At 42.6% G+C, this 24,680-nt stretch overlaps 1 protein-coding gene across 6 annotated transcripts; it reads right to left on the bottom strand.

Moving 5' to 3' along the window:
• Nucleotides 1–456: 456 nt before the first annotated feature.
• Nucleotides 457–18,742, bottom strand: tdrd7b (tudor domain containing 7 b). Of its 6 annotated transcripts, none has more exons than XM_017699618.2 (17): nucleotides 18,604–18,742; nucleotides 17,058–17,267; nucleotides 16,610–16,754; nucleotides 13,524–13,722; nucleotides 12,082–12,164; nucleotides 10,175–10,398; nucleotides 9,270–9,856; nucleotides 8,541–8,730; nucleotides 8,341–8,452; nucleotides 8,014–8,216; nucleotides 6,982–7,116; nucleotides 6,504–6,587; nucleotides 5,960–6,094; nucleotides 5,583–5,693; nucleotides 3,995–4,539; nucleotides 3,543–3,703; nucleotides 457–1,997 (listed from the first exon to the last, which is right to left on the bottom strand). In XM_017699618.2, the coding sequence occupies exons 2-17, from the start codon at nucleotides 17,262–17,264 to the stop codon at nucleotides 1,777–1,779; spliced, it is 3,342 nt and encodes a 1,113-aa protein (XP_017555107.1). In that variant the 5' UTR covers nucleotides 17,265–17,267; nucleotides 18,604–18,742; the 3' UTR covers nucleotides 457–1,776. The 6 variants fall into 6 exon arrangements, with proteins under 6 accessions (XP_017555107.1, XP_017555108.1, XP_037391642.1 ...); XM_017699619.2 differs by having other exon boundaries at nucleotides 17,058–17,264; nucleotides 18,604–18,732; XM_037535745.1 differs by lacking the exon at nucleotides 18,604–18,742 and adding an exon at nucleotides 17,515–17,615.
• Nucleotides 18,743–24,680: the final 5,938 nt, after the last annotated feature.

The following is a 24,680-nucleotide window of genomic DNA, read 5'->3' as shown; positions in this document are numbered from 1 at the left end:
TGTTCACAAGTCAACTCATTGTCTACTGAGGCATGGCATCCCACTCTTCTTCAAGGGTGGCCCTCAGGTCACTGAGGTTCTGGGGTACAGAGTTATGAGCCTCTACATGGCAACTCAGCTGATCCCATAGGTTTTCTATGGGATTCAGGTCTAAAGAAAGTGCAGACCACTCCATCTGAAGTACCCCAGTCTCCAGCAGCCATTCCCTAATGATGCGACCTCAATGAGCTGGAGCACTGTCCATGAAGATGAAATTAGGCCTGTGTTGTTCATGCAGAGGCACAATGACTGGATTAATGATGTTATTCAGTAGTATGGGCTTGTCACTGTAGCATTCACAAAGTGTAGGGCAGTTCTGTATTGACTAGACACACCTGCCCACACTGTAACACCACCACCACCTTGCCATTAAGCTCCTTGTTAGAGAACAGCAAGTTGTGCAAAAAGTACTGAAACATTGAACAGCTGGACATGTGCATTCAAATGTTTAGAGAAGGTCACATTAAGTTCACCTGTAAAGGTTAGAGTGCATTTTAGGTTCATCCTGAAATTTCACCCGAAAGCCAAATATCCCTAACTGAGTAGTGTATGAGTAGTGTATTTAAAGGCAACAGCAGAGCTTAGAGTTGCTGCCTGCACTGAAAAGATAGACTCTACAAGTAGTATAATGCTGCCTGTCATTATCGTAGATCCTTGCAGCTACACTTCTAATTGGACTAATTTAAGAGTTAGTCTTTACAAAGAAATGAGGTCTAACCTTCCATAACTTAGACACTTCCCTGCGTACCTATGTCCAAGTCAAATGGGCCCTGTTTACACCCGGCATTAAAATGCATACCATCGCTGCATGTTGTTCACATACGCGTTTAAGGGCAACATCTGATTGGAATGTGTTTGGATCTTTCTTTCCTGTTTCAGAGGTAATGAAGCACACATTGTGACTGAATTTGTGCATAAATGCAACGCAGCCAATGTGACTACATTCTAACGTCACGTGCACTCTCTCCACTCTTATTTAAGATTTTTTCAGGCATCTGTGTACAAAGGTAGGCTTAAGAAGACAAAAGCTGAAAATTTAACACATTTTTTGACTGCTTCAGCTGTAGGTGCTAAAGTAACATACACTATGAAGTATTGGGACACCTCTTAATCATTGAATCCAAGTGTTTCATTCAGTCTCATTGCCACATATGTATAAAATCAAGCACACAGCCATGCAGTCTGTCTTCACAAATCAAGGTCCATAAAGCCATTTTTGGGTGAACTTGTGGAAGACCTTGACTGGCCAGCACAGATCCCTGACCTCAACCCCGAGAGATTGTGAGCCAGGCCCTCTCGTCCAACATCAGTGTCTGACCTCACAAATGCCGTTTTGGATGAATGGGGGGAAAAAAACCCCACAGACACACTCCAGAATCTTGTAAAAAGCCTCCCAGAAGAAGCAGTCATAGTTACACAGGGGGGACCAACTCCATATTAATGCCTATGGATTTAGAATGGATGTCATAACAGGTCTTCTAGGTGTCCCAATACCTTTATCCCTATAGTGTACTCAGCTCACTATTGTATTTGACTTCAGATGCCAGGATGTTCTGTCTTGTGAGTGCGCATTGTGTCTAGTTGGGATGCAGATCAGATTGGGATGCAGATAAGATTACGATTAGATGTTGATGCCAAATGTAAACAGGACCTGTAAAGAAGCAGCGTGTGCAGAACAACCCATGAGTGCGCACACACACTCTTTTAAGAATACACACCAACAGATAACCAAGGCTGCTACGCTGCTTTAGTGAGCTCATCTGCAAATTCTGCCATGATGTCATGGACCCAGATGTCACGGTCCTCTTGAGATGTGTCCACCAGGAAGACGGTGACCTTCCGGTCCCAGGGATGCGCTGCTTCCTGCACTGAGTCCAGCTGGGCTACTAGAGGCTTTTTCTCCACATGGTTTCTGAACACAATGGAAGCCTCTTCAGACCACTGCCTGGGTTTCACACCTATAACCACATAATAAAGGTTAGGAATGCATTCTATATTTGAGGCTTGGGATTATAATGATTATGTATAATGTATAAGTGATGTAAATGTGATTTAACACTGATTACATACAGAGAGGAAAAATTCCCAAATTTCATCTTCAATTGATGCGATTAATTTCAGTTTTTCGTGGCATTCAGCATTTAATTTTTAAAAACAACTTAATTACACAACAGAATACACCAATATTTTGGAGGATTTTTGCATTTGAAAATAGCCAGATAATAGACTTTGGATATTATTAACATGATTATAATTATATTTAACATTCTAAAAGCAATGCAGTTAAATGACCACATTCACACCCCTATAATGCATTCAATCTAATTTAGAATATATTCAAAAAGAATAATGGAGAGCCATGTTTAGGTTCTTCAGCTAGTCAAATCCCCTTTTTAAAAAAGATTGAAAATGAAAAGATTAAAAATTAATATAAAATGTACTGTAATCTGTAATCGAAACAAGGATTTTAACGCAATACCCTTTTTTAATCTCATCTTGCAAAAATGCTTGATACAGATTGCATAATAGGTTTGTTTGCGCCATTAGACTCTGCAGGTGTAACAGCGATTTAATCTTACATTGAAACTTATTTCCCCAATGTTCCATGAAAAGACTTCCTAGTGAGGAAAACTACTCCGCCACTGCAACTGGGCTGTTGTAATGTTTTTTCACACAATGAATCATAAAGAAGTATTTTTAAATCATGTAATGCAGGTGAGTGTAGAGCTGATGTAAAATGGAGTGTTAATGTCAATGTTTTACTCCAAAATACTTTGTATTTTAGAATATTATGCCTCAGTATTGTAAACTAATGCCTTCAGGTTCCTGGTTCCCACACACAGAACTGCTAATCCACTAAAACATTTGTTTGAAAAAACATGAGCTGAGGTCAGTGAGCGCCAACTCAGCCTTTAAAACAAGTGTAAGCAATTTGCCATCCAGAGATTTCAGCTTGGTGGAAATACTGTTCATAGTTGCCACCAGATGGCTCTTTTCTGCTACCAACTTTGCCTCGTCAGTTACAATGGTCTCCATAACTATTTGGACAGTGAAAACAGTTTTAAAAAAAGCTAAAAATACAAATAAAAGGCAAGAAGAGTTTAACACTTGTTTCTGAGAATATGCAAACGTCCGTCCACTTTATTGAGTATACTATTTGAGTAAAACTATTTGAGTAATTACACACATTTTCACAAAGTATAATGGCTTCATAATTGCATTTAAATTAGCTCACAGTTCAATTTTTCAATTTTATCCATAATGAACTCAAACTTTGATTAGGTGATTTATAACTTATTGTATAGGGAATCTCCTCCCACAACACTCTGCTTTGTCTCATGTTTGTGCGTTCATCTGTATCTAAAATGTTAAATTAGACAGAAAAAACTTGATTTCACTGTGTTAACAATCACAACAGATAATGGAATTAACTAAGTAAAAAATAAAATAGATAATTAGAGATGAGGAAACAAAGCAGTTGCTCTCAATAAACAAGCTCTTACCTGCTAGTTGAGCAGTGATGCCCTGGAATGGGAGTTGGCAGAATTCCTGGATGAGAGGTCTCAGCAGAGTGCAGCTGACCAGCTCATGTTTGCCGTAATCCAGCTCATAAACAGACACCAGGCCATTTGTCAGAACTCCTTTCACAAGCACTCGATGCCAACTGTAAACAAACACACATAATATCATACTTTGTGTTATCATGTATACCCCCCCCCACCCCCACCACCGATTCAACTTCCAATCTGCAAAGATTCAGCTTATTATATCTTTTAGGCAGTTGTATAGCTGAAGCAACAACTAACAACAACTAAGACCTTTTAAAAGTCTAAATGATGAAAGGCATTGTGATATCTTTCATTAAACCCAGTAATGATCTTACAACCACCATTATGAAGGAAAACACTTTTTCCAGAATGGCAAGTATAGGACTTGTGACTAAATACACACTCACTTGTTCTCCACTTTGGCTGCATACACCTGGTTCTTCTCCACTTTGAGAGGTTTCTCTTCTGTCTTGTTATAGTACAGAATCATTTCTCCCATCAAGACCACCAGCTTGTACATATCCTGCCATGGTTGTAGTACAAAATGACCTGGGTGACATGCTACAGACACATAAATGTCCATATTCTGCCCTACTGGAGGCAGCTCCAGAACAGGTGGAAGAGCCAGACTCCCAGGCGGGGTGCTTGGAGGTGTGGAGCGGGAGCTTGACTGGGGTGACACCTTTTTTAACATTTGTGGAGCTTTGCCTCCTCCATTGCTGCTTGGGCTGGAAGTACCAGTGGAGGCTGTGGTGGGTGGTGTTGTGGGTGGAGTTGTTGGGGGAGTAGGGGTCTTCAGAGGCCCCTGACTGCTCAGGAAGACATCCTTCTGGTGCTTCCACAGATCAGAGTCAGCAAGCTGGCGGTTAAGACTGCGGCTAGGGTCATGGAAGTTCTTACTGGTGAACAGGTAGACATGAGCCAAGCGCTTGCTCTCCTCCACCTTAGCAATCTGGAAAAGGAAATGATAAGAATGGATGTAAGTTTAAAGCTTTCTTGTATATTAGTGGAAGTCAGAGTTTAGCTAACCACTTATATTTACCACATACTTAAATTTCAAACTCTATTAATTCAATCATTCATTAATAACCACCTATTATGATTTAAAACTCCTTTAATTCATGGTACCATTTAGAGCTATCAAATAATACAGATTATTGAAACCTTTGAAGTCACGAAGTCACATTTATTACCAGCAATAACAAAGGAACATAGTTTTCATTAGTTGTTCTGACTAGTAGCTCATTGAAACAAGAGAGACCCTGTTGATGTGGGTGTTCTTTTCAACTAATGCCACATTTGTAAGTAACAGAAGAGACATTTTAGTGCGATCTGAATTTGATGAAAAGTTGTTATTGTTGTGCTTTTTTTCACGTTGACACAAATGGAAAAGTCTAAAGCACAGATATTGCTAATATAGATAATTACATAACTTATTATTATTATTATTATTATCATCAGAACTAAGTGCCCTCAAGCCAATTCTGATTGAGCAGACTGTTTATCCAGAATATCCTGCCTTCTGTTTGGGTCTTTAGATTTCTTAAAGGTCTGCTCATGATTCCTCTGATCATATCCATCCATCTTGGTCCTGGCCATCCTCTTCATCTTTGACCTTCAACAATTCTGAGCATAGTTGCCTTTTTCAATGAATTGAAGTCCAAAATACGATTTGGTTTGATTATCTAGGCTTGGAGTGAGAGATGAGGCTTGATTCAGTCAAATATCCATTTGTTTGTATTCTTTGCCATTCAAGATAGTGTCAAAAGTTCAAAGGCATGAATATTCCTGTCCACATAAGTAGTTATGTGATAAAATATAGAGCAAAATGATATTAATAACTGTGAGTCCTGAGGGTTAACAGGGTAGGAATATGTAGTATACCATTTGAAACATTTATTTACCAGTGGAATGTACTGATAATGTATCTTAAAAAATCTAAACATTAATCACAGCTAGAACTTGTAATGAGATTTAGCATTTAAAAGGACTGGCCTTCAAGCTGCAGTCATTGCAGTGTAGTGCTGTGTCTCTCAGCCACTGTACAGCATCTGGAGTCCATGAGCCCACACTTACAGACAGGTCTGCTAAACAGCACTTAACCGCCTATGTACAAACAGACAAAGAGAAAATCCACATAATTCCAGTGTTTCCAGCGAGGCTCCAAAATCCCTAGAGTTGAAATAACACCTGCAGTGTTGCATTAGTACCAACAGTGTATATTTAAATGCAGCTGGACATAAATAAAGACTAAGAGTTAATTTTGCTCCAGACATGCCACGTCTAGATCTACACAGGAACACACACAATCTGAAAGTATTTACATGACTTACATGAACACTTCATGAATCAGATATTAGTTGTTCTCTGACCTGAGGTGGGATTGAGATAAGGTCACGTAGGAACGGGGGTGGGATTTCCCTCAGCTCAATGACCTCAACGGATGCCTGGACCCCCAGATCCACAAACAGAATGTCCAGCACTCGGGTGCCATGCAAATTAGTTATCTGAATTCAACATGCAGAGACACTGCCTTAGCAGATTTACAGTAATTTGCTTGATCACACGAAACCAACTGTAAATTTGTATCTGCTAACCATCTGAGCTAATGGATTATTACAAGATGAACCAGTCAACTCTTTGCAATGATGCAATAAAATCCAAAATATCTAAAACCATTAAGAATTATATATATTATATACTTTACATTACCTAATAAACACTTTAAACACATGCAGCGCTTTAAAAAATACAATACTTCATACCAATATTTTGATGTCTTAATAGAGCAGTATAATTTAACCATTCTCATTCCGACATTTCCATTTTCTCTCTCATTACTCTATTCAAACATTTGGCCTTTGAAAGAAAAGCTTTTGTTCAAACAGCTATATTACCATGCTGACACTCTCTTACCTCAACCCGGGACCATTTTCCTTTGTAGCGAGCCAGACAGCTTTTTCCACAGAAAGGTCTAGAAACTAACGACTCTGATGTAACCTTTCACACAAGAAAAAAAGTTGTATACATCTGCATTACTAGCTAATTACAAAACAGTCCAAGTAAAACTTAAAAAAACGACAACATTTCATACACATTTTATATGATACACAGAAATATTTTGTACTTGGCATATTTGGTCAGTTTGACACTATTAAGTTTATTCTTTTCATATACACTACAACAATAGTGAAGGCTATTTGAAGTACACCATACAGAATTTATGTCAGCAGCTCGCTGTTTACTAGCGATTACCTAGCTCACGGCTTCTAATCTGATTATGCCCTTTAATCGCAATCTGTCTGTCCCTACTCGCACATCTCTACAGAGGAACAGTCTAGTAATAATACACACACACACACACACACACACACACAGGCTATAGCCTTTGCACCTGGGAGTGAAAATAGGTCTCTGTCTTCTCCAGGATCTCATTGAGTTTAGACAAGCCTCGAGATGGCAGCTGGCAGCAAAAGGTCCCATCTGAACACACGCTGGTCACATTCACATTCATGTAGGCACTGTTTACCTAAAGGAATAAAATATATTAAGATTTAAATCTCAGCTTTGCCAGTGATAACTAAAGCATAATGTAATTAAATCTTCCTCTCCATTAGGGGTCGCCACAGCGGATCATCTGTCTCCATCTTGCCCTATCCACTGCCTCCTCTACTTTTACACCAACCATCTCCATGTCTACCTTCACTACATCCATAAACCTTCTCTGAGGTCTACCTCTTCTCCTTCTACCCGACAGCTCCATCTCCAACATTCTTTGCCCAATATATCCACTATTCCTCCTCAACACATTTCCAAACCATCTCAACCTGGCCTCTCTGGCTTTATCTCCAAACTGCTCCACCTTCACTGTCCCTCTGATTATTTCTCACTCATAGCTCACTGAAACAAGTGAGACATTTTGTCAAAATGCAGAAATTTTGTCATCAAGTGCCAGTTCTAAACCTTCAAACGATCCCACATTTGTGTTTGTAAGTAGAAATGGAACTTACTATGATCTGAATTTGCTAAAAATTGGATATGTATACATTCTTGTATTGCAGAAAGAAAAAAATATCCTTTGTGTATGTGTATTTTTTGGCACTAGAACGAACGTAAACGGAGTCATAAGACTCAATCCTGTCAATATGTAACATAAATGAAATGCTAATGTAATTAATTACATTGCTCATTGTGTAATGTAATAATTACATTTAAGTCGTATAGCAAAACAACAGTCTTAACCTGAGATATCTAGCACTGAACCTACTTCTATAGACTTTATCACAGATCATGTGGCATAGTTAAAATGAGATGAATGCAAAGATGTTGATGAAGAGATGGAAGTTGAAGAATTCAGATGAAACCACATAAGGAGTTACACTGGCCTAGTTGATGTTATCATAGTTTTGGAAGCCATGCTCAGTACCTGTAAAGGGCTCTCTAAAGACTTGTCTTGTAGGGCTTTCAGGCAGGCAGCATTGATATTAACATCATCATCCTGCGATGTGTCATATAACACCATCAAAGGAATATCATCCCGCTCCAGGATCTCAGCCAGCAAGATTTTACCACTTGCCATGGAGTCAAACTTTTTCAGCACAGCTGGTTCCTGAGAAAAGGGCTCAAGGCCTAACACATGTGTAGACACACATAGACAAGCACACACATCCAGTGATGTCAAAACCACATAAGCACATAATGAATGTATATTCCTTTCTCAATGTAAATTCATTCATTCTGAAATTAAACTTACCAGCCAATTTACATTTAGTGGCTTGGAAAGGCAGTCTGAAAAACTTCTCATGTAACTCCAACAGCTTGCTTTTAATAATGATCTCAGAAAAGCCATGATCCACATAATAAACCTGCAACATCACAAATTAGTAATGGCCTATTTATCACCTTCGAGAGATTAAATGACCTATGATTAACTATCCCTATTTCTCAACATACCTTGACCTTGTCTGACATGACCTCACAGACTTGTGCTCTGAGAATCTCTTCCTCTTCTTCAGCATGAACTGCAGTTAACTGGCCTGATGAAGGTGAGACCAGGGGTTTCTTGGTGTTATCTTGTGCATAATAGTCCTTCATGTCATCCTCCAGCTTCTCCTGGGCCTTCGAATATCCCTCACCTATGTATCTGTTAACAATCAAGCATACATGCTTACATGCTTACAGATCCAAAGCTTCCACACTGTATTGTGTTTATGAAGCAATTATGCTTTATCTAGATCAGAGGTCCACGCTGTATATGTGCTTGTCTTGCCCATGTTATTTGCTTATTTATATAAAATTAACAAATATTTGGTTAATATATTAAATAAAAACAAATTATAGACCCTAAAACACTGCTTTGACAATCAATGTTCATATGCGGTTAAAGTTTTAGTATAACTAAAAAAAAGCCAAGTTAGCCTAGTTATTCATAGAAGCTTTAACTCATAGTTGATTGTACTAAATAAAAGCCTAGCTTAATAATTGTCTGAAAAACAACTGACAACATACCTTTGGCTAACCACACATAGATAATACTCAGAGATTATATGCTAGAGGCAATTTCAATGAATGAAATTAAAAGCCTTTTGACTGCCAGTTGAGGACAAGTTCAGGTTGTGCCCACTGTATTGTATGGACCAGTGATCTAGAAGAATAGTCAAAATCACATGATCTTCCTTTCACCTGAGAACAACACTGTTAGTGCTGTTTGCTTCCACCACCAGCACTGAGGGGTACTCTTCCCTGGGAATGAGTAGAGGGGGTACGGCCTGAGAACTGAGACGTCTCCCTGCCTCCTCTCTGGCCTTCATGTCAGCCAGGTCTTCCCGGTTGCAGTTCTCATCTTCCGCTGCTTTCACATACAAGATGGCCCTTTTGGGGTTGTCTGGCATGGGGTAGTCAATAGTGCAAATATCTGACAGCAGCGGCAGGTTGTCAAGAACATAATCTGGCAGTTTAGTTTTGTAGGTGTCCTGGTAGAGTTTAGGGAGAGCGTGAGCCCATAGACCACTGCTGTACTTCAAAAGGAGCTCGCCTAGCTTTTGCTTGACATCTGCAGATACAGCTGTGGGGGATGCCGGAGGGCTGGATGTGGAAGTTGGGGGTGTCCTGGGTGCTTTCTGTGTCTGGCTGGGGGACTTTTGGAGAGATGGAGATTGCCCGTCTGCTGTAGAGGGCACACCAGGTCTAGGCGGGGTAGTGGTTTGGCTAATGTCTTTAGCAGGGTATAACAGTAGCTCCTGAGGTTTGCTACTGAATGGTTTCTCAACCTGTGCAACGCAAAATTACAGCTCAGAGATTTAAAATCATGATCAGTATAGCTATTATGTGAAGCTGAAGAGTCAGTGTACTGCTGAGCGTGTAGTTACACAATGAACTCCTCTGATCAGAATCCATACAAACATGAAGCCATCGATTTATCTGGGAACACTTCATGTGCGCATTGTTTACTCTTAAGGTTCATTAAAGAAAATCTCAAAATTTAAGGGAGTGAGCCAAAAAACATTATAGAATCAAGAAGTAATATAGTTTTAATGTAAGTTTGATTGCAGTGAATCTATTAAAAGTCATGCTACAGCTGAACTCACTGTGCAAATGTGCGTCCACTGTTCCAGATCTTTTAAGGCTTCACTGGGCAGGTCTTGCTTGTATAGCTCTCTGTATAGTTGAGGGAGTTTAGACACCCAGAAGCCATTGCTGTGCTTGCTCAGAACCTCTCTGAGACGAGATTGCACCAATTTGGGACTGTAGGGGCTTGGATGGGGTGTCCTGGGTTTTGGCGGAGGGGCGTTTTCATTCAGGCTAGTAGGAGCTGGAAATATTCAGGGACATCAGAACAGAAACATATACTATAAAAGTATGAAGAACTTCTTTATGCACAACAACTGAAAACAAAGTAAATTAAATCTGTTAGTATATACAGCACTTTACTTCAGGTTTGAGCAAAGTGATTAAATCAAAATCATAACTCATTAATACTACAGGCATACACAAACACATACATAGATGAACCCACTTTTCATATTCAGTGCAAACATTTAAACAGAGCTAGCTAACAGCTCCAAGTTTGCCTCAGGCTGGCTTTTTTCATGCCTTAATGAGGATCCCATGCACAGCATCTTCCCAGGAGGACATTAAATGGCAAAAGCCTAAAGCCTTGTTGCAGCCTTTAAAGGGGCTCCTTGTGGAGAAGGAGGCCTGTTTTAAACCTCCTACACTGTTCTTTTAGGGAAAAAAAACCCATCTCTGCTTGCATTTCAAAAGATGAAATGAAAATTCTACATATACAACATATGTGGACACCCCTTCTAATTACTGAGTTGAAGTATTTCCGTCATACCCATTGCTAACAGGGGTATAAAATCAAGCACATAGCCATGCAATCTTCATAGACAAATACTTACATTATAATGGGTTGTATTGAAGAGCTCAGTGACTTTAAACCTGACACTATCATACGATGCCACCTTTGCCACAAGTCAGTTTGTGAAATATCTGTCCTGCTAGATCTGCCCCTGTCAACTGTAAGTTCTATGAATGTAAAATGGAAGCATCTAGGAGCAACAACAGTTTAACCATGAAGTGGTACACTATGCAAACTTATAGAGTGTGGCCAGCAAGTGCTGAAACATATAGCACTTATCCTCTGTTGCATCATTCACTACAAAGACACAAACTGCTTCTGGAAGCAACATCAGCAAAAGAACTGCATGTTGGAACCTCCATGAAGCAAGTTTTCACAGTAGAGCAGCTGCACACAAGCCTGACATCAAAATGCACAATGCCAAGTGTTGGCTGGAGTGGTGTAAGGCAAGCCACCACTTGATTACTGAGCAGTGGAAATACGATCTCTGGAATGATAAATGCTTTCTGTCTGGCAGTCTGATGGATGAATCTGGGTTTGACAAATACGAGGAGATCACAATCTAGCAGAATGCATAGTGCCAACAGTAAAGTTTAGTGGAGGAGGCATAATAGTTTTGGGCTGTATTTCAGGGTTTAAGCTAGTCCCTTTAGTTCTAGTGAAGGGTAATGTTAATGCTATAACATGCAAAGACATTGCAGACAGTTATAAGCTTTCAACTTTGTGGCAACAGGGGATGTTCCAGCATGTCTGTGCTCCAACTTAGGTCCATAAAGACATGATTTGATGAGTTTGGAGTGGAGGAACTCCAGTGGCCTGCAAAGAGCCCTGACCTCATTCCCAGTTGAAAATACATTTAGGATAGATTGGAACATCAACTGCGAGTCAGGCCTTCTCGTTCAACATCGGTGCCAGAGCTCACAAGTATTATTTTGACTGAATGGGCACAAATAGCCACAGGCACTCTCCAAAATGTCATGGGAAGCCTTCAGAGAAGAGTGGAGTGTTATAGCTACAAAGGCGGGGCAAATTCATAGTAATGCCCATAATTTTGGAATGGGCGTGAAGTACATACTTTTGGTCATGGAGTGTATATTTCTACTCAAGGCCAAAATCAAGGCAGTGACTTACCATTGCTTTGTTGAGGATTTCTAGACAGGTGGGCATGTACTTCTTTTTGGAATCTGGATGGCAGGGTCATCCTTTTGTCTGATCTGAAAAAATAAAAATCAGTGAATGACTGTGCTTTGGAGTTGGGAAACAGGAGCATCGTCACTTCTCAGCTGGAGGCAGTCAAAAAATGCCAGAGGCAAAATCACTGTGTTATTATAAGCGGCTCCACTTCCTCCATACCCTAGTGTTTCAGACTAACTAAAATCCTGCACAAGTTCAGTATAGCACATGAGAGCTGTGTTTGGAGCCCATCCTCGTCCTACCTGGCCTTTCAACCCCCTCCTGAATTTTAACAATGACTCACATAACACATGCTGCTTTGAAATTGGGTTGCTAGGCAAATAAATCTCATAGATGTTCTTTGTAACACACAATAAATTAAAAAAATATGGTTCAGTCTAACTCTGTTAATAATAATAATCAACTATAAGGTTATGACACCTAAATGTTCTTATAAAAAAATCACAATGGATGTTCATGAACTGTGAAGTAATTAGGATTTATGTCAGTTGTAAACTGAAATGTCTCTGGTTCCCATTTCAGTAAACTGCGGTGGCACGATACTGCTCTGTATGTGTTAGATAAAGCAGAGAGGGTCTTATTTCATTTGATTCTAGGTGTCAGATAGGCTGAGCTTCCACCAAACGCTGTACCAAAGGAAAAATGCTGATTCATTGCGGACTCATTTAGAATGGCTAATCTGTGAGAGAATGGCAGGAGGATTAACGACCCCAGCCCACAAGCTCAGCGATGCTACCCTCGGCTCCCCACACTGCATTGTATGTGTGCCACAGAAAGTGATACACAAAACACCCGAAAGGGTGAGGTCAGTTGTTTGGTCTGAAAAGCACTGGCTGATGGCTGGAGTGATATTCGCAAACACACAAACACACAACACCCGCACACATATACACACACAGCAGTGTTCGTTGCACTGCTGAATAAGCACCAGGCTCACTCAACACTCAGCTGAGCCATACTCTGCAATTCTGATTCGAGTCAGGGAATGTCCAAAGCGAGGGGGGAGAGGAGAGTAGCAGGGAGAAGAGGGAAAAAACAGAGGAAACAGAGAAGCCTCTGAGGGAGGAAAAAGTGAAAAGAATTTGTATTCCTCCATCAATTCTCATTTCTCTTTTATTAGCTCACTGCCTCGTTCTCAAGTCTTAACTCCTTTAATAATACATACCTCCTTTCACTGTTTATGACTGTAATTATACCCTAAGGGCGATATGTGGGCCCACAATTAATTTACTTTTGTAACTACATAACTTTCATATAATTTCATAGTTTCAGAGTTTTTTCCTGAATATTGTACAACAGCTACTGAATAACAAGGAGTTAAACAGTAACATTTATGTAACTGCACATTTATTACACTCTGCTTTTCTATACTATCCTACCTATCAGAGGGCAGAGTAGGTCTTCTGGTGGGTGTATTGGGTGGTGTGTGCTGGGTACTATGGTGTTTGCTGCCTCTTCCATCAGGCTGTGACTCTCTCATGCTTCCCGGGCGAGAGTCACCATGGCCCCCCGGGCGACCCCCACCGCGGCCCTGACGACCCCGGTGTTCAGGCTGCCTCAGAGACGTCCTGGGCTTGGCTACAGAGGGGATAATCTTCAATTAGAGACTTAGTATAAGGTTAAAAGCCAGTATGTATGGGTGTGTGTGTGTGTTATGGGGGGGGCTAGTGTAAATTGCTGCGAATATGTGTTTTTCTGCAGGTTATGGTTTTGAAGAAGGTAAAATAAAAGAGGTTATGTCAAAAGGCAAAATGGACCAAAATACTATGAAAATTACAAAAACAGTTATTTGAAATCTTTTTAAATTTCTTGGAAATTTCCCATTCAATCAGTGTGTGTAGTCAAACTTCAAAGTGCACACATAACTGGTGCATTCTCAGATGTGAACCACTAGAAAGCTCTGTAAACACCCTAACAGACTGTGAAAGCCACAATTTTCCTCAATGCAAGACATTAAGGTCTCTCCAAACACCCAGTTTAAATGTCTGACTTAAACACCAGTGGGAGAACACAAGTCAAACAACTAATTATTTTGACATTCAGTGTCTGCTTCCAACATTGCATTACATCATCGGTCCTGTCATCCAACCCCTGACTGCATCATACATTTCAGCAAGTCCTTGCAACATCAAGCACATGATCCTGCTTACAATCACTATAACATGACTTCATACCTCTCTACTCCACTGTAAGACGATGACATCGTACCTTCCAACCTGGCACATATTAGAGCCTTCTGCTATGCAAAGAGGATCAATAGAGTCAGCACAGCGATAATGCGTATAAGTCTTCTTCCCAATCTTCACTGAACGAGCAGAGGTACATATAATGTATCACCGACTGGTGTGTTTCTACAGTAAATGCTCCGCAGGTTCCCAGCCTCAACGAGAGAGAGAGAGAGAGAGAGAGAGAGAGAAAGAGAGAGAGAGAGAGAAGCTGAAGAAAGAAGAGGAGCAGAGAGCGCAGGCAGCAGAGACGCTGTGTAATAGAAGGAAAGAAAAAAGAGACGATTTCTCTGACGAGACCAGTGCCAGTTCCAGCCAAGTGATGAACCACTTCATTCAGCTCTCTCACCTCTGTTCCGTCTCCCTCTCTTTCTCTCTATCCTCCCTCTCCGTATACCTCTGTAGTGAGCAAGATTACGGCTGCAGTGTTTCTGCTGTATCATCATACAGCCTTGGCGCTGCACTGAGATGCTGATCCAGAGTCAGTGTGAAAGCTGAATCTGCCGGAGGAGGTAGGAGGCCAGCAGTGCTGGGCACAGACTTCCAGATGGCCTCATATCTAGCTTTATTCTTAGCATCTCCAGAACTCTCCTCACATCCTCAGAGGAGTTTAACTAGGACACATTCACAGTAAAGCCGCACCCCAAAATGTTCAGGGTGCACAGCAGAAAACCCTTAATTACAAAGTTCTTAGAGATCAAACATACCACATTCTTGTTCCACAAGAACAGTCACGTTCATAGTTTAAAGTGTTGTTACATCAGTCATGATGAAGCCTCTCGAGAAAATTCTGATTCCTTTAAGCATCCTATTAGGGCAACAGGTGGTTTTCTTACACTCACAGTTGTAGCACTGTGGATGCAGTCATCACTGGACCACCTCATTTCAAACCACACACATCCCGGAGGGCTTTTCTTTGATTTAATAAAAACTATTCATAAAATATATTCATATTTCCAAATATATAACATATCCAAAACAAATAAAACTATTCACCCTAATAGTTTACTGCCAAAATGACTGTTGGACACTAGCAAGAATTAGTGAAAGCAACTGATGCTGTCCTCTCCTATTATTACTAATGTAATGAGCCACTTAAGGCTGCTTCAATTCACTGCTGCATTGACTGATAATAGTTGAGGCTGCACACCAAGGATTCATTCACAAATTCCCTAATTTCACTTTGTTATTCCTGCTGATAGGAGAGGATGGCTCTACATCCTAGTCAAGGGGTGTATTCAGAATACCCCCATTATCAACACTAAGAAAACTGCTTTTGATCTCGCCACTGACTTACACCCAAGTTCTACATTAATTAATAAGGAAACCAAGCAACTAGTAACCTAGGTGTGCATGTAGATGCCACCTTTTTCATGGAAATTACATTTATTTTATATACAGTAATTTACAGTAGCATATTTACTTCCTTTGTAAATTAACATTTTTGATGCTTACAATAAGATTTTACTTTTAATGTTCATATAGATCAGAGCTTTATGCAACACATTGATGCAACTTTGCGTGACTGCTTTCTGAATACTCTGATACTGATTCTGATTATTATTCTGTTATAAATCTGGACAAATTACTATTCAGTAACTAGTGTAAATGATTCAGTAGCTACTATGAAACTAATATGTAAGTTATGTAGTTAAGAGAGTGCGGAATTGAAGTGTTGGCCCATTGCAGTTTAAGGGATTCAACTTAAAGCTAGGCTGTTCAAAGTAAGATGGGGATCCGCCCCTATTAGTTTTTAGTCCGTAGACTTTTTCACGTGTTCTATAGTAAATACTTAGTTATGTCTTCAAGCAAACAGCTTCCTTGTAGAGTTCTATCATCCAGCCTTAAAGTTTCTTTATTCCTCAATCAATTATGGTCCTAAACTAAGACAGTGTGGCCACTCAGAGAAATCCAATCATAGAGCCATGTGTGTTTATAACCACTCTGGAAAGACCTGACATAAAGCAAAACACATTTCAAATTAGGAGTCAAACAGTAAAGAATAACATTATCATTAATTGTAAAGTAGTTAATTACTTTTTGAATTCTTCATCATTACTGCTACATCTACCAAATAGTCAAATAGGACAAATGATTATTTTCCAAACACTGCAGTATCTAAAGTGTCCTCTACTGTTGGCTATAGAACTAAATCTCCAATACACAAGGACTGCGTTCTTCCCACTTACAGCCATTGCAAACACTGATAAAACAGTTGTACAAAATTTTGTCTGGTTTACCGTTTAACACTAGAGGGACAGAGGGTTTGACTCTCATCTGGCAGTTGACCACCTGTGGCCGGCCAGTCTTCTTAGCCGTATGCTGACGAGCCATCAGCTTTGTAATGTGAGCTATCTCATTGACCCCTGTAGCATAACACATCACCTAAAGAACAGAGAGAGAGTTAAATTCAAGTCTGCTAAAGAACTTGAATGAAGTCTAGCAGATAACTACAACAAAAAAGCCCAACATATTATAAACATAGCACATTACTTCAAAGGGTGCATGACAAACACTCTAACTGGTATATAAGAATGTGTTACGTGAGAATTTCCACTCTTCTTCCACAGCATCATCTTATTATCCTTAGTTAAATCTAAACAGGATTTTTATTTCATCTTCCCATTTGAACCACTAATCTGTTTAAGTGTTCTGGCATAAGAAACGTTCAGAGCAGTTGTAGCTCACCTCCCCAGAGCGGCCCCTGTCCAGACGCACCACAGAGGGCATGCTGTGCAGAAGAGCGTCCAGTGTGGCGTGACCCAGCTGTTTGTGGGGTATGGCTTCACCCGTCAGCTCCTTATACTCAGCCTGCAGGCGAGACAGGGACAGCCCACTCTTAGTGGACTGCAGAACTGCCCGCAGCATCTTCTTCACCAGCTCCTCATCTGCCATCTTCTAAACACACAAAGAATGATCACCTATAAGGGCCACAGACTAAATGTACTTTTCACTTGCTATTCATCAACTGGAAAACAGTAGATGCATCTAGGTACAATATGATTGCAAAAGCAATGGATGATTTGACTGACTGTAGTGCCACCATTAAAGTCTTTTTATGAAGCCTTTAGGTCAGAGTGCAAATGTAAAATCACTCACAAAAAGAAGGCTTAATGGAACCATTAAATGATTAAAATTCACTTACACTGAAAAGATTCAAATAAAACCATTCACTGCTGATCACCTACACAGTCAATAAAAGAAACCAAGCTTTCGGTAATGTTAGTGACCGATGATTTACGTCCACTTTAATGGCGTCTATTGTTCTGATTATCTAAAACTTGTGAAACAACAGGTGATAAGACAGGTACACAATGTCAGCCAAGTAAACATCAAAACTGGCAAACCAAATCTCAGGCAATGCTGAGGAAAGTTACTGTCTACATGAATATCTGACTATACTGCGGTGGTAAGTCCCATCTGAGTGGTAAAGAAGTAAAAAGTTGTTTTTAAAAAGTACTTAACATAAACACTCTACAACAGCCACACGGTCTGCCTCTGCTGGACTTTATGGGCAAGTAGTTTGGTTCTGTCATTAAATACAGACTTTCCTCGATGTGTTACACCTTGTTAAACAAGAATACAAGTCTTGCGATGAAAGGAAAGTGAAAGTGGCTCTCTCAGTGGCGACCTAGGAAAGTGTAATATACAGTGATCCGTCGGGCATTAAGTGTCGAGGGCAGATGACAGAAGACACACCCTGCAAAACAGTGCAGCTCGCCTAGCAGCCAAAGTTCGCACAACTCTCAGCCCATTATACGGACAACAGCAGGAGTCTTTTTACTTTATTAATATGTGTTGAATTCGGAACTGAGCTCCATGAAAACACCCGGGTTTTTTTTTGTAAAATACTTAACTCACGTTTAGTTTGAGTTGAGGAATTTGTGTAGAAGTGGTGACGTCAGCCGGCGAGCCTACAGCTCGGGCTTCGGGCATATTCGCTGTCGTTGCCATGGAGAACCGAGCTTCAGCCGGGCTTTTATAACCGACATAAACACCTCCATCATTCAGGCAGAGAGGTTTTAGTAAGAAAGTACCGGCGAAGTGCATGGGTGTACCGCCGGTATCACAAGCCCGAGTGAGCGCCCTACACTTGTCACTTATCCTGTCACACTTCTTCGAAGCCTTATCTTTCGGCTGAGACAGTCACCACGGCGTTAATGAAGACAAAACCAAACCCGAATGAAGTCGGTCACTAAAGTTTCCTGTGTGGGTCTCTGTATGCATGTCTTACCGCGCTGTCTAGCTTTCAGCGGCTCTCTGTAGCGTCTCTCCCCGCCGCTCCGCTCTCCTTCGCGGCTTCACCGCCTCCTCTCCGCGGCTCAGCGGCTCTGGGAGAACGGAGGCTCTCGATTGGCCAGCAGGGCACCCTCATCATCGCCTGCTAATTAACCAGAAGAGCGCATGCGCAGTGCTAGCGCAGCAGGACGGCTCTAACTTGAATTGAATTGAGAACCATTTGTCACTGTCAGTTCTCTCAGTTTCATCAAGCTTATCTGTTAAAAATCTTGGTGTCGTGATAGACGCTGATAACTAATATTACTAGAACAGCTTTCCTGCATCTCCGTAATATCGCTAAATTAAGAAATTCATTATCTCTACAGGATGCAGAAAAGCTAGTTCATGCATTTATTACTTCAAGGCTAGATTATTGTAATGCCCTGCTGTCTGGATGTCCCAGCAAATGCCTTAACAAGCTTCAGCTAGTCCAGAACGCTGCAGCCAGAGTCCTCACAAGAACTAGGAAGTTTGACCATATTAGTCCAGTTTTATCAGCCCTGCACTGGTTACCAGTTAAATTTCGCATTGATTATAAAACTATATTACTGACATATAAAGCTCTAAACGGGCTCGCCCCTCAGTACCTGAGTGAGCTCCTCTCCCACTATGAACCATCACGCCTACTTAGATCACAAGGTGCTGGCTTACTACTGGTACCTAGAATTAATAAAGTTACATCAGGGGGGAGAGCTTTCTCATACAAAGCCCCCAGCTCTGGAATAATCTTCCTGCCAATGTTCGGGAATCAGACACAGCCCCAATCTTTAAGTCTAGGCTAAAAACTTATTTGTACAGTCAAGCATTTGGTGACTAGTCTTCCCTGTCAGGTCTAGACCTGCTGGAGTCTAAACTGTGGTCAGCCACTCTTTACAGTACTAACTCTGTTTTTTCTTCTCCTTTCTCTGCCGAGCTGATCAGCTGCCCATCCTGTGCGCCTGATGCTGTTGCCTCTACTGTCTTGATTGGTGCCGCTGCTCACCAGCCTTCTGGACCGGTTTGACCACCACTGAGCCTCTTGCTGTACAGCGTTGTGCAATCCTTACCCTCAGATCTTTTTCCCACTTTACTATAATACTTCATACTAATAATGTTTGCTATCCGGTGTCGACCATAGGAGGATGGGTTCCCCTTCTGAGTCTTGGTTCCTCTCAAGGTTTCTTCCTCTTTTAGGGAGTTTTTCCTTGCCACCATCGCCGCTGACTTGCTCATGGGGGCTCGGACCCGGATTTTCTTTCTTCTTTTCTCTTCTCTCTGTAATACTGATTGTTCTGTAAAGCTGCTTTGTGACAACACCTGTTGTAAAAAGCGCTATATAAATAAATTTTGCTTGCTTGCTTGCTACTGTGAAATTAGACCTCTGCATTTAACCCGTCCCTGCAGTCAAACACATCACTAGTGTGCAGCATGCACACTAGTGAACACACACACACTAGGGGGCAGTGAGCACACAGTGGGCTGCCCTATCCACGGCGCCCGGGGAGCAGTTGGGGGTTAGGTGCCTTGCTCAAGGGCACTTCAGTCATGGACTGTCAGCCGAAGGGATCGAACTGGCAACCTCCCGATCACGGGGCTGGCTCCCTAACGTCTATTCAACTCTATTCAACGAAATAACAACTTATTTAGTCGGTTTAGACTTCTGTTGTTGTTATAGAGCAGCAACTGGCATCCAGTTTGTAAAGCGTCTGTCATGATAAAATGATATGGTGACTTGATCTTACTAATTTATTTCACGTCATGAGCAGGTAGACCCCGGTCATTATCAAGAAGAGTGGGTCTCAGACTTTTTTAATGGTCTTTAGTAAAGACTACGGAAATTTTACAACTGTTAAGCCTCAAAGGTGATTGAATAGTATACATTTGAATTGATGGGGTCTTAATTACAAGATAAGCATTAATTTCATTAATTCATCCATCTCTCTTTCTTTCTCCCAAAATAAGACATTTTGGTGCGTTAGAGTCACGTTTCTGCCTTTATACTGACCTGCTACGCTTACTTGCTGGGACAGTTTATCACAGTAGCTCATTGCTGTATAAGCTAAAGGAAACTTCAATTAATGGTTCCTATCTAAAACTGATTTCTGCACTGGACAAAAACATTTAGCATGGATTGTTACTTAATCCCTCTCCTTGGATCACCACCTTATCGTATATAACAGGACTTGTGTACCCTGCCCGGAACAGGGTTACCGGGGCCCCACCCTGGAGCCAGGCCTGGGGGAGGGGCTCGCCAGCGAGCGTCTGGTGGCCGGGCATTTACTCATGGTGCCCGGCCGGGCCCAGCCCAAAGGAGTTACATGAGTCCCCCCTCCCATCGACCCACCACCAATGGGAGGGGCAGTAGTAGGGGTTCGGTGCATTGTGGATTGGGCAGTGTCCGAAGGCGTGGGCCTTGGCGTTCTGATCCTCGGTTGCTGAAACTGGCTTTTGGAACTTGGAACGTTACCTCACTGGTGGGGAAGGAGCCTGAGTTGGTGCGCGAGGTTGAGAGATACCGGCTAGATATAGTCGGGCTCACCTCAACACACAGCTTGGGCTCTAGGTCCAATCTCCTTGAGAGGGGCTGGACTTTATTCTTTTCTGGAGTTGCCCATGGTGAGAGGCGGCAGGCAGGTGTGGGCTTTCTCATAGCCCCTCGACTCGGTGCCTGTATGTTGGGGTTTTCTCCGGTGGACGAGAGGGTAGCTTCCCTACGCCTTCGGGTTGGGGAACGGGTCCTGACTGTTGTCTGTGCTTATGCACCGAACAGCAGTTCAGAGTACCCAGCCTTCTTAGAGTCCTTGGGAAGGGTGCTTGAAAGTGCTCCTCCTGGAGACTCTATTGTCCTACTGGGGGACTTCAACGCTCACGTGGGCAATGACAGTGAGACCTGGAGGGGTGTGATTGGGAGGAATGGCCTCTCTGATCTGAACCCGAGTGGTGTTCAGTTTTTGGACTTCTGCGCAAACCACAGTTTGTCCATCACGAACACCATGTTTGAACACAAGGATGTCCATAAGTGCACATGGCACCAGGACACCCTAGGCCGCAGTTCAATGATTGACTTTGTAGTCGTGTCATCGGACTTGCGGCCATGTGTTTTGGACACTCGGGTAAAGAGAGGAGCTGAGCTGTCAACTGATCACCACCTGGTGGTGAGTTGGATCAGGTGGTGGGGGAAGATGCCGGTCAGACCAGGCAAGCCCAAACGCATAGTGAGGGTTTGCTGGGAATGTCTAGCAGAAGAACCTGTCAGATTGATCTTCAACTCACACCTCCGTCAGAACTTTGACCAGATATCGGGGGAGGTGGGGGACATTGACTCAGAATGGGCCATGTTCCGTTCCTCCATTGCTGAAGCGGCTGACTGTAGCTGTGGCCGTAAGGTAGTTGGTGCCTGTCGGGGCGTTAATCCTCGAACCCGGTGGTGGACACCCCAGGTGAGAGATGCCGTCAAGCTGAAGAAGGAGTCCTACCGGGCATGGTTGGCCTGTGGGACACCAGAGGCAGCTGGCAGGTAGCGACAGGCCAAGCGATCTGCGGCTTCAGTTGTTGCCAAGGCAAAAACCCGTGTATGGGAGGAGTTTGGTGAGGCCTTGGAAACTGACTTTAAATCGGCTCCGAAAAGATTCTGGCAAACTGTCAGGCGACTCAGAAGGGGAAAGCAGTGTGCCACTAGCACTGTATATAGTGGAGATGGTGTGCTGCTGACTTCGACTGAAGACGTCATTGGGCGGTGGAAGGAATACTTTGAGGACCTTCTCAATCCCACCGACACGTTCTCCAGTGAGGAGGCTGAGTCTGGGGACATGGGAATAGGCTTGTCCATTACTGAGGCCGAAGTCGCTAAGGTAGTTAAGAAGCTCCTTGGTGGCAAGGCTCCAGGGGTGGATGATATCCGCCCTGAGTTCCTCAAGGCTCTGGATGTTGTGGGGCTGTCTTGGCTGACACACCTTTTCAACATTGCGTGGACATCGGGGGCGGTGCCACAGGATTGGCAGACTGGGGTGGTGGTGCCTCTTTTTAAAAAAGGGGACCGGAGGGTGTGTTCCAACTACAGGGGAATCACACTCCTCAGCCTCCCTGGCAAGGTCTATGCAGGGGTACTGGAGAAGAGAGTCCGGCTTATAGTCGAACCTCGGATCCAGGAGGAACAGTGCGGGTTCCGCCCTGGTCGTGGAACACTGGACCAACTCTTCACCCTCTCCAGGATTCTGGAGGGTTCATGGGAGTTTGCCCAACCAGTCCACATGTGCTTTGTGGATCTGGAGAAGGCATTCGACTGTGTTCCCCGGGGTATTCTGTGGGAGGTGCTTCGGGAGTACGGGGTACATGGCTCTTTGCTACGAGCCATTCAGGCCCTGTACAAACAAAGCTGGAGTTTGGTTCGCATAGCTGGCAGTAAGTCAGACTCGTTCCCAGTGAGAGTTGGACTCCGTCAGGGCTGCCCTTTGTCACCGATTCTATTCATAATTTTTATGGATAGAATTTCTAGGCGCAGTCAAGGGATGGAGGGTGTCCGGTTTGGTGACCTCAGGGTCACATCTCTGCTGTTTGCAGATGATGTGGTCCTATTGGGGACATCAGGCCACGAACTTCAGCTTTCGCTGGATCGGTTTGCAGCCGAGTGTGAAGCAGCTGGGATGAGAATCAGTACCTCTAAATCCGAGACCATGGTTCTCAGGTGGAAAAGGGTGGAGAGCCCTCTCTGGGTTGGGGATAGGCTCTTGCCTCAAGTGGAGGAGTTCAAGTATCTCGGGGTCTTGTTCACGAGTGATGGTTCAAGGGAGCGGGAGATTGACAGGCGGATTGGTGCTGGGTCAGCAGTGATGCGGGCTCTTTACCGGTCTGTTGTGGTAAAGAAAGAGCTGAGCCATAAGGCAAGGCTCTCGATTTACCGGTCGATCTACGTTCCCACCCTCACCTATGGTCATGAGCTTTGGGTAATGACCGAAAGAATAAGATCGCGAATACAAGCGGCCGAAATGAGTTTCCTCCGCAGGGTGTCTGGACTCTCCCTTAGAGATAGGGTGAGAAGTTCAGTCATCCGGGAGGGACTCGGAGTAGAGCCGCTGCTTCTTCACGTCGAGAGGAGCCAGCTGAGGTGGTTCGGGCATCTGGTTAGGATGCCTCCTGGACGCCTCCCTCGGGAGGTGTCACAGGCGAGTCCACCTGGGAGGAGACCCCGGGGAAGACCCAGGACACGCTGGCGCGACTATATCGCCCAGCTGGCCTGGGAGCGCCTCGGAATCCCCCTTGGAGAGCTGGTGGAAGTGGCTGGGGAAAGGGAGGTCTGGGCTTCATTGCTTAGGATGCTGCCCCCGTGACCCGAACCCCGGACAAGCGGAAGATAATGGATGGATGGATGGATGTTACTTAATCTAGCAATCAATGCTGTTCGAATAAGAAAAAGATGATTTGTCATTAAACAAGAAAAATAATGAAAATAATGAAAGTGTCATAAATATGTCATTACATGTAAATTTCTGATGCAGGTAGACACTGTTAAAATGCTATTTTTGTTTTAAACCAAAGTATAAACTGTGTTCCTTAAATACCACTGCTTCTTTTCATATTTTGCCAGACAGAACCATATAATTCCAAGCAGAAACTGAGTTTGAGGTTCTCTTTATATAGGTAGGATTTTGCCATTAATGTAATTTTTATATTGCACTTTTAGAATAAATTTAAGGTGTCTTATTTTCTTGTATGAAACAGATGTGTTCCACACTGAGAATGCAGTTAGATCAAGGGGACGATTCGTTAACAACTGATTAACCACTCACTGCAAAGTTTTAAACATTGTTTTAAAAAAAAAAAAAACATTTTCACACCAATGTTTTATTCTAATGTTAACTCAGCAAAGAACTCTCTGCTACGATGTCCTTGGCTAGCCTGTCATATTAACAATGCCATCAGCTGACAGCCGTGTTCATCCATCAGACTTAACACATTATTATGAAGTTGGTAGATATATTTCAGATGAATTAAGGTTAAACGCTTTTCTCTTGTGGCTCGAAGTGAAAACAGATTGAAAAATCTGAATTTTAACAT

The sequence above is a fragment of the Pygocentrus nattereri genome, chromosome 2, assembly GCF_015220715.1.
Source record: "Pygocentrus nattereri isolate fPygNat1 chromosome 2, fPygNat1.pri, whole genome shotgun sequence".
NCBI classification, from domain to species: domain Eukaryota; kingdom Metazoa; phylum Chordata; class Actinopteri; order Characiformes; family Serrasalmidae; genus Pygocentrus; species Pygocentrus nattereri.
Note: the sequence above shows the minus strand (reverse complement) of the source record. Positions and strands in the feature narration are given on the sequence as shown.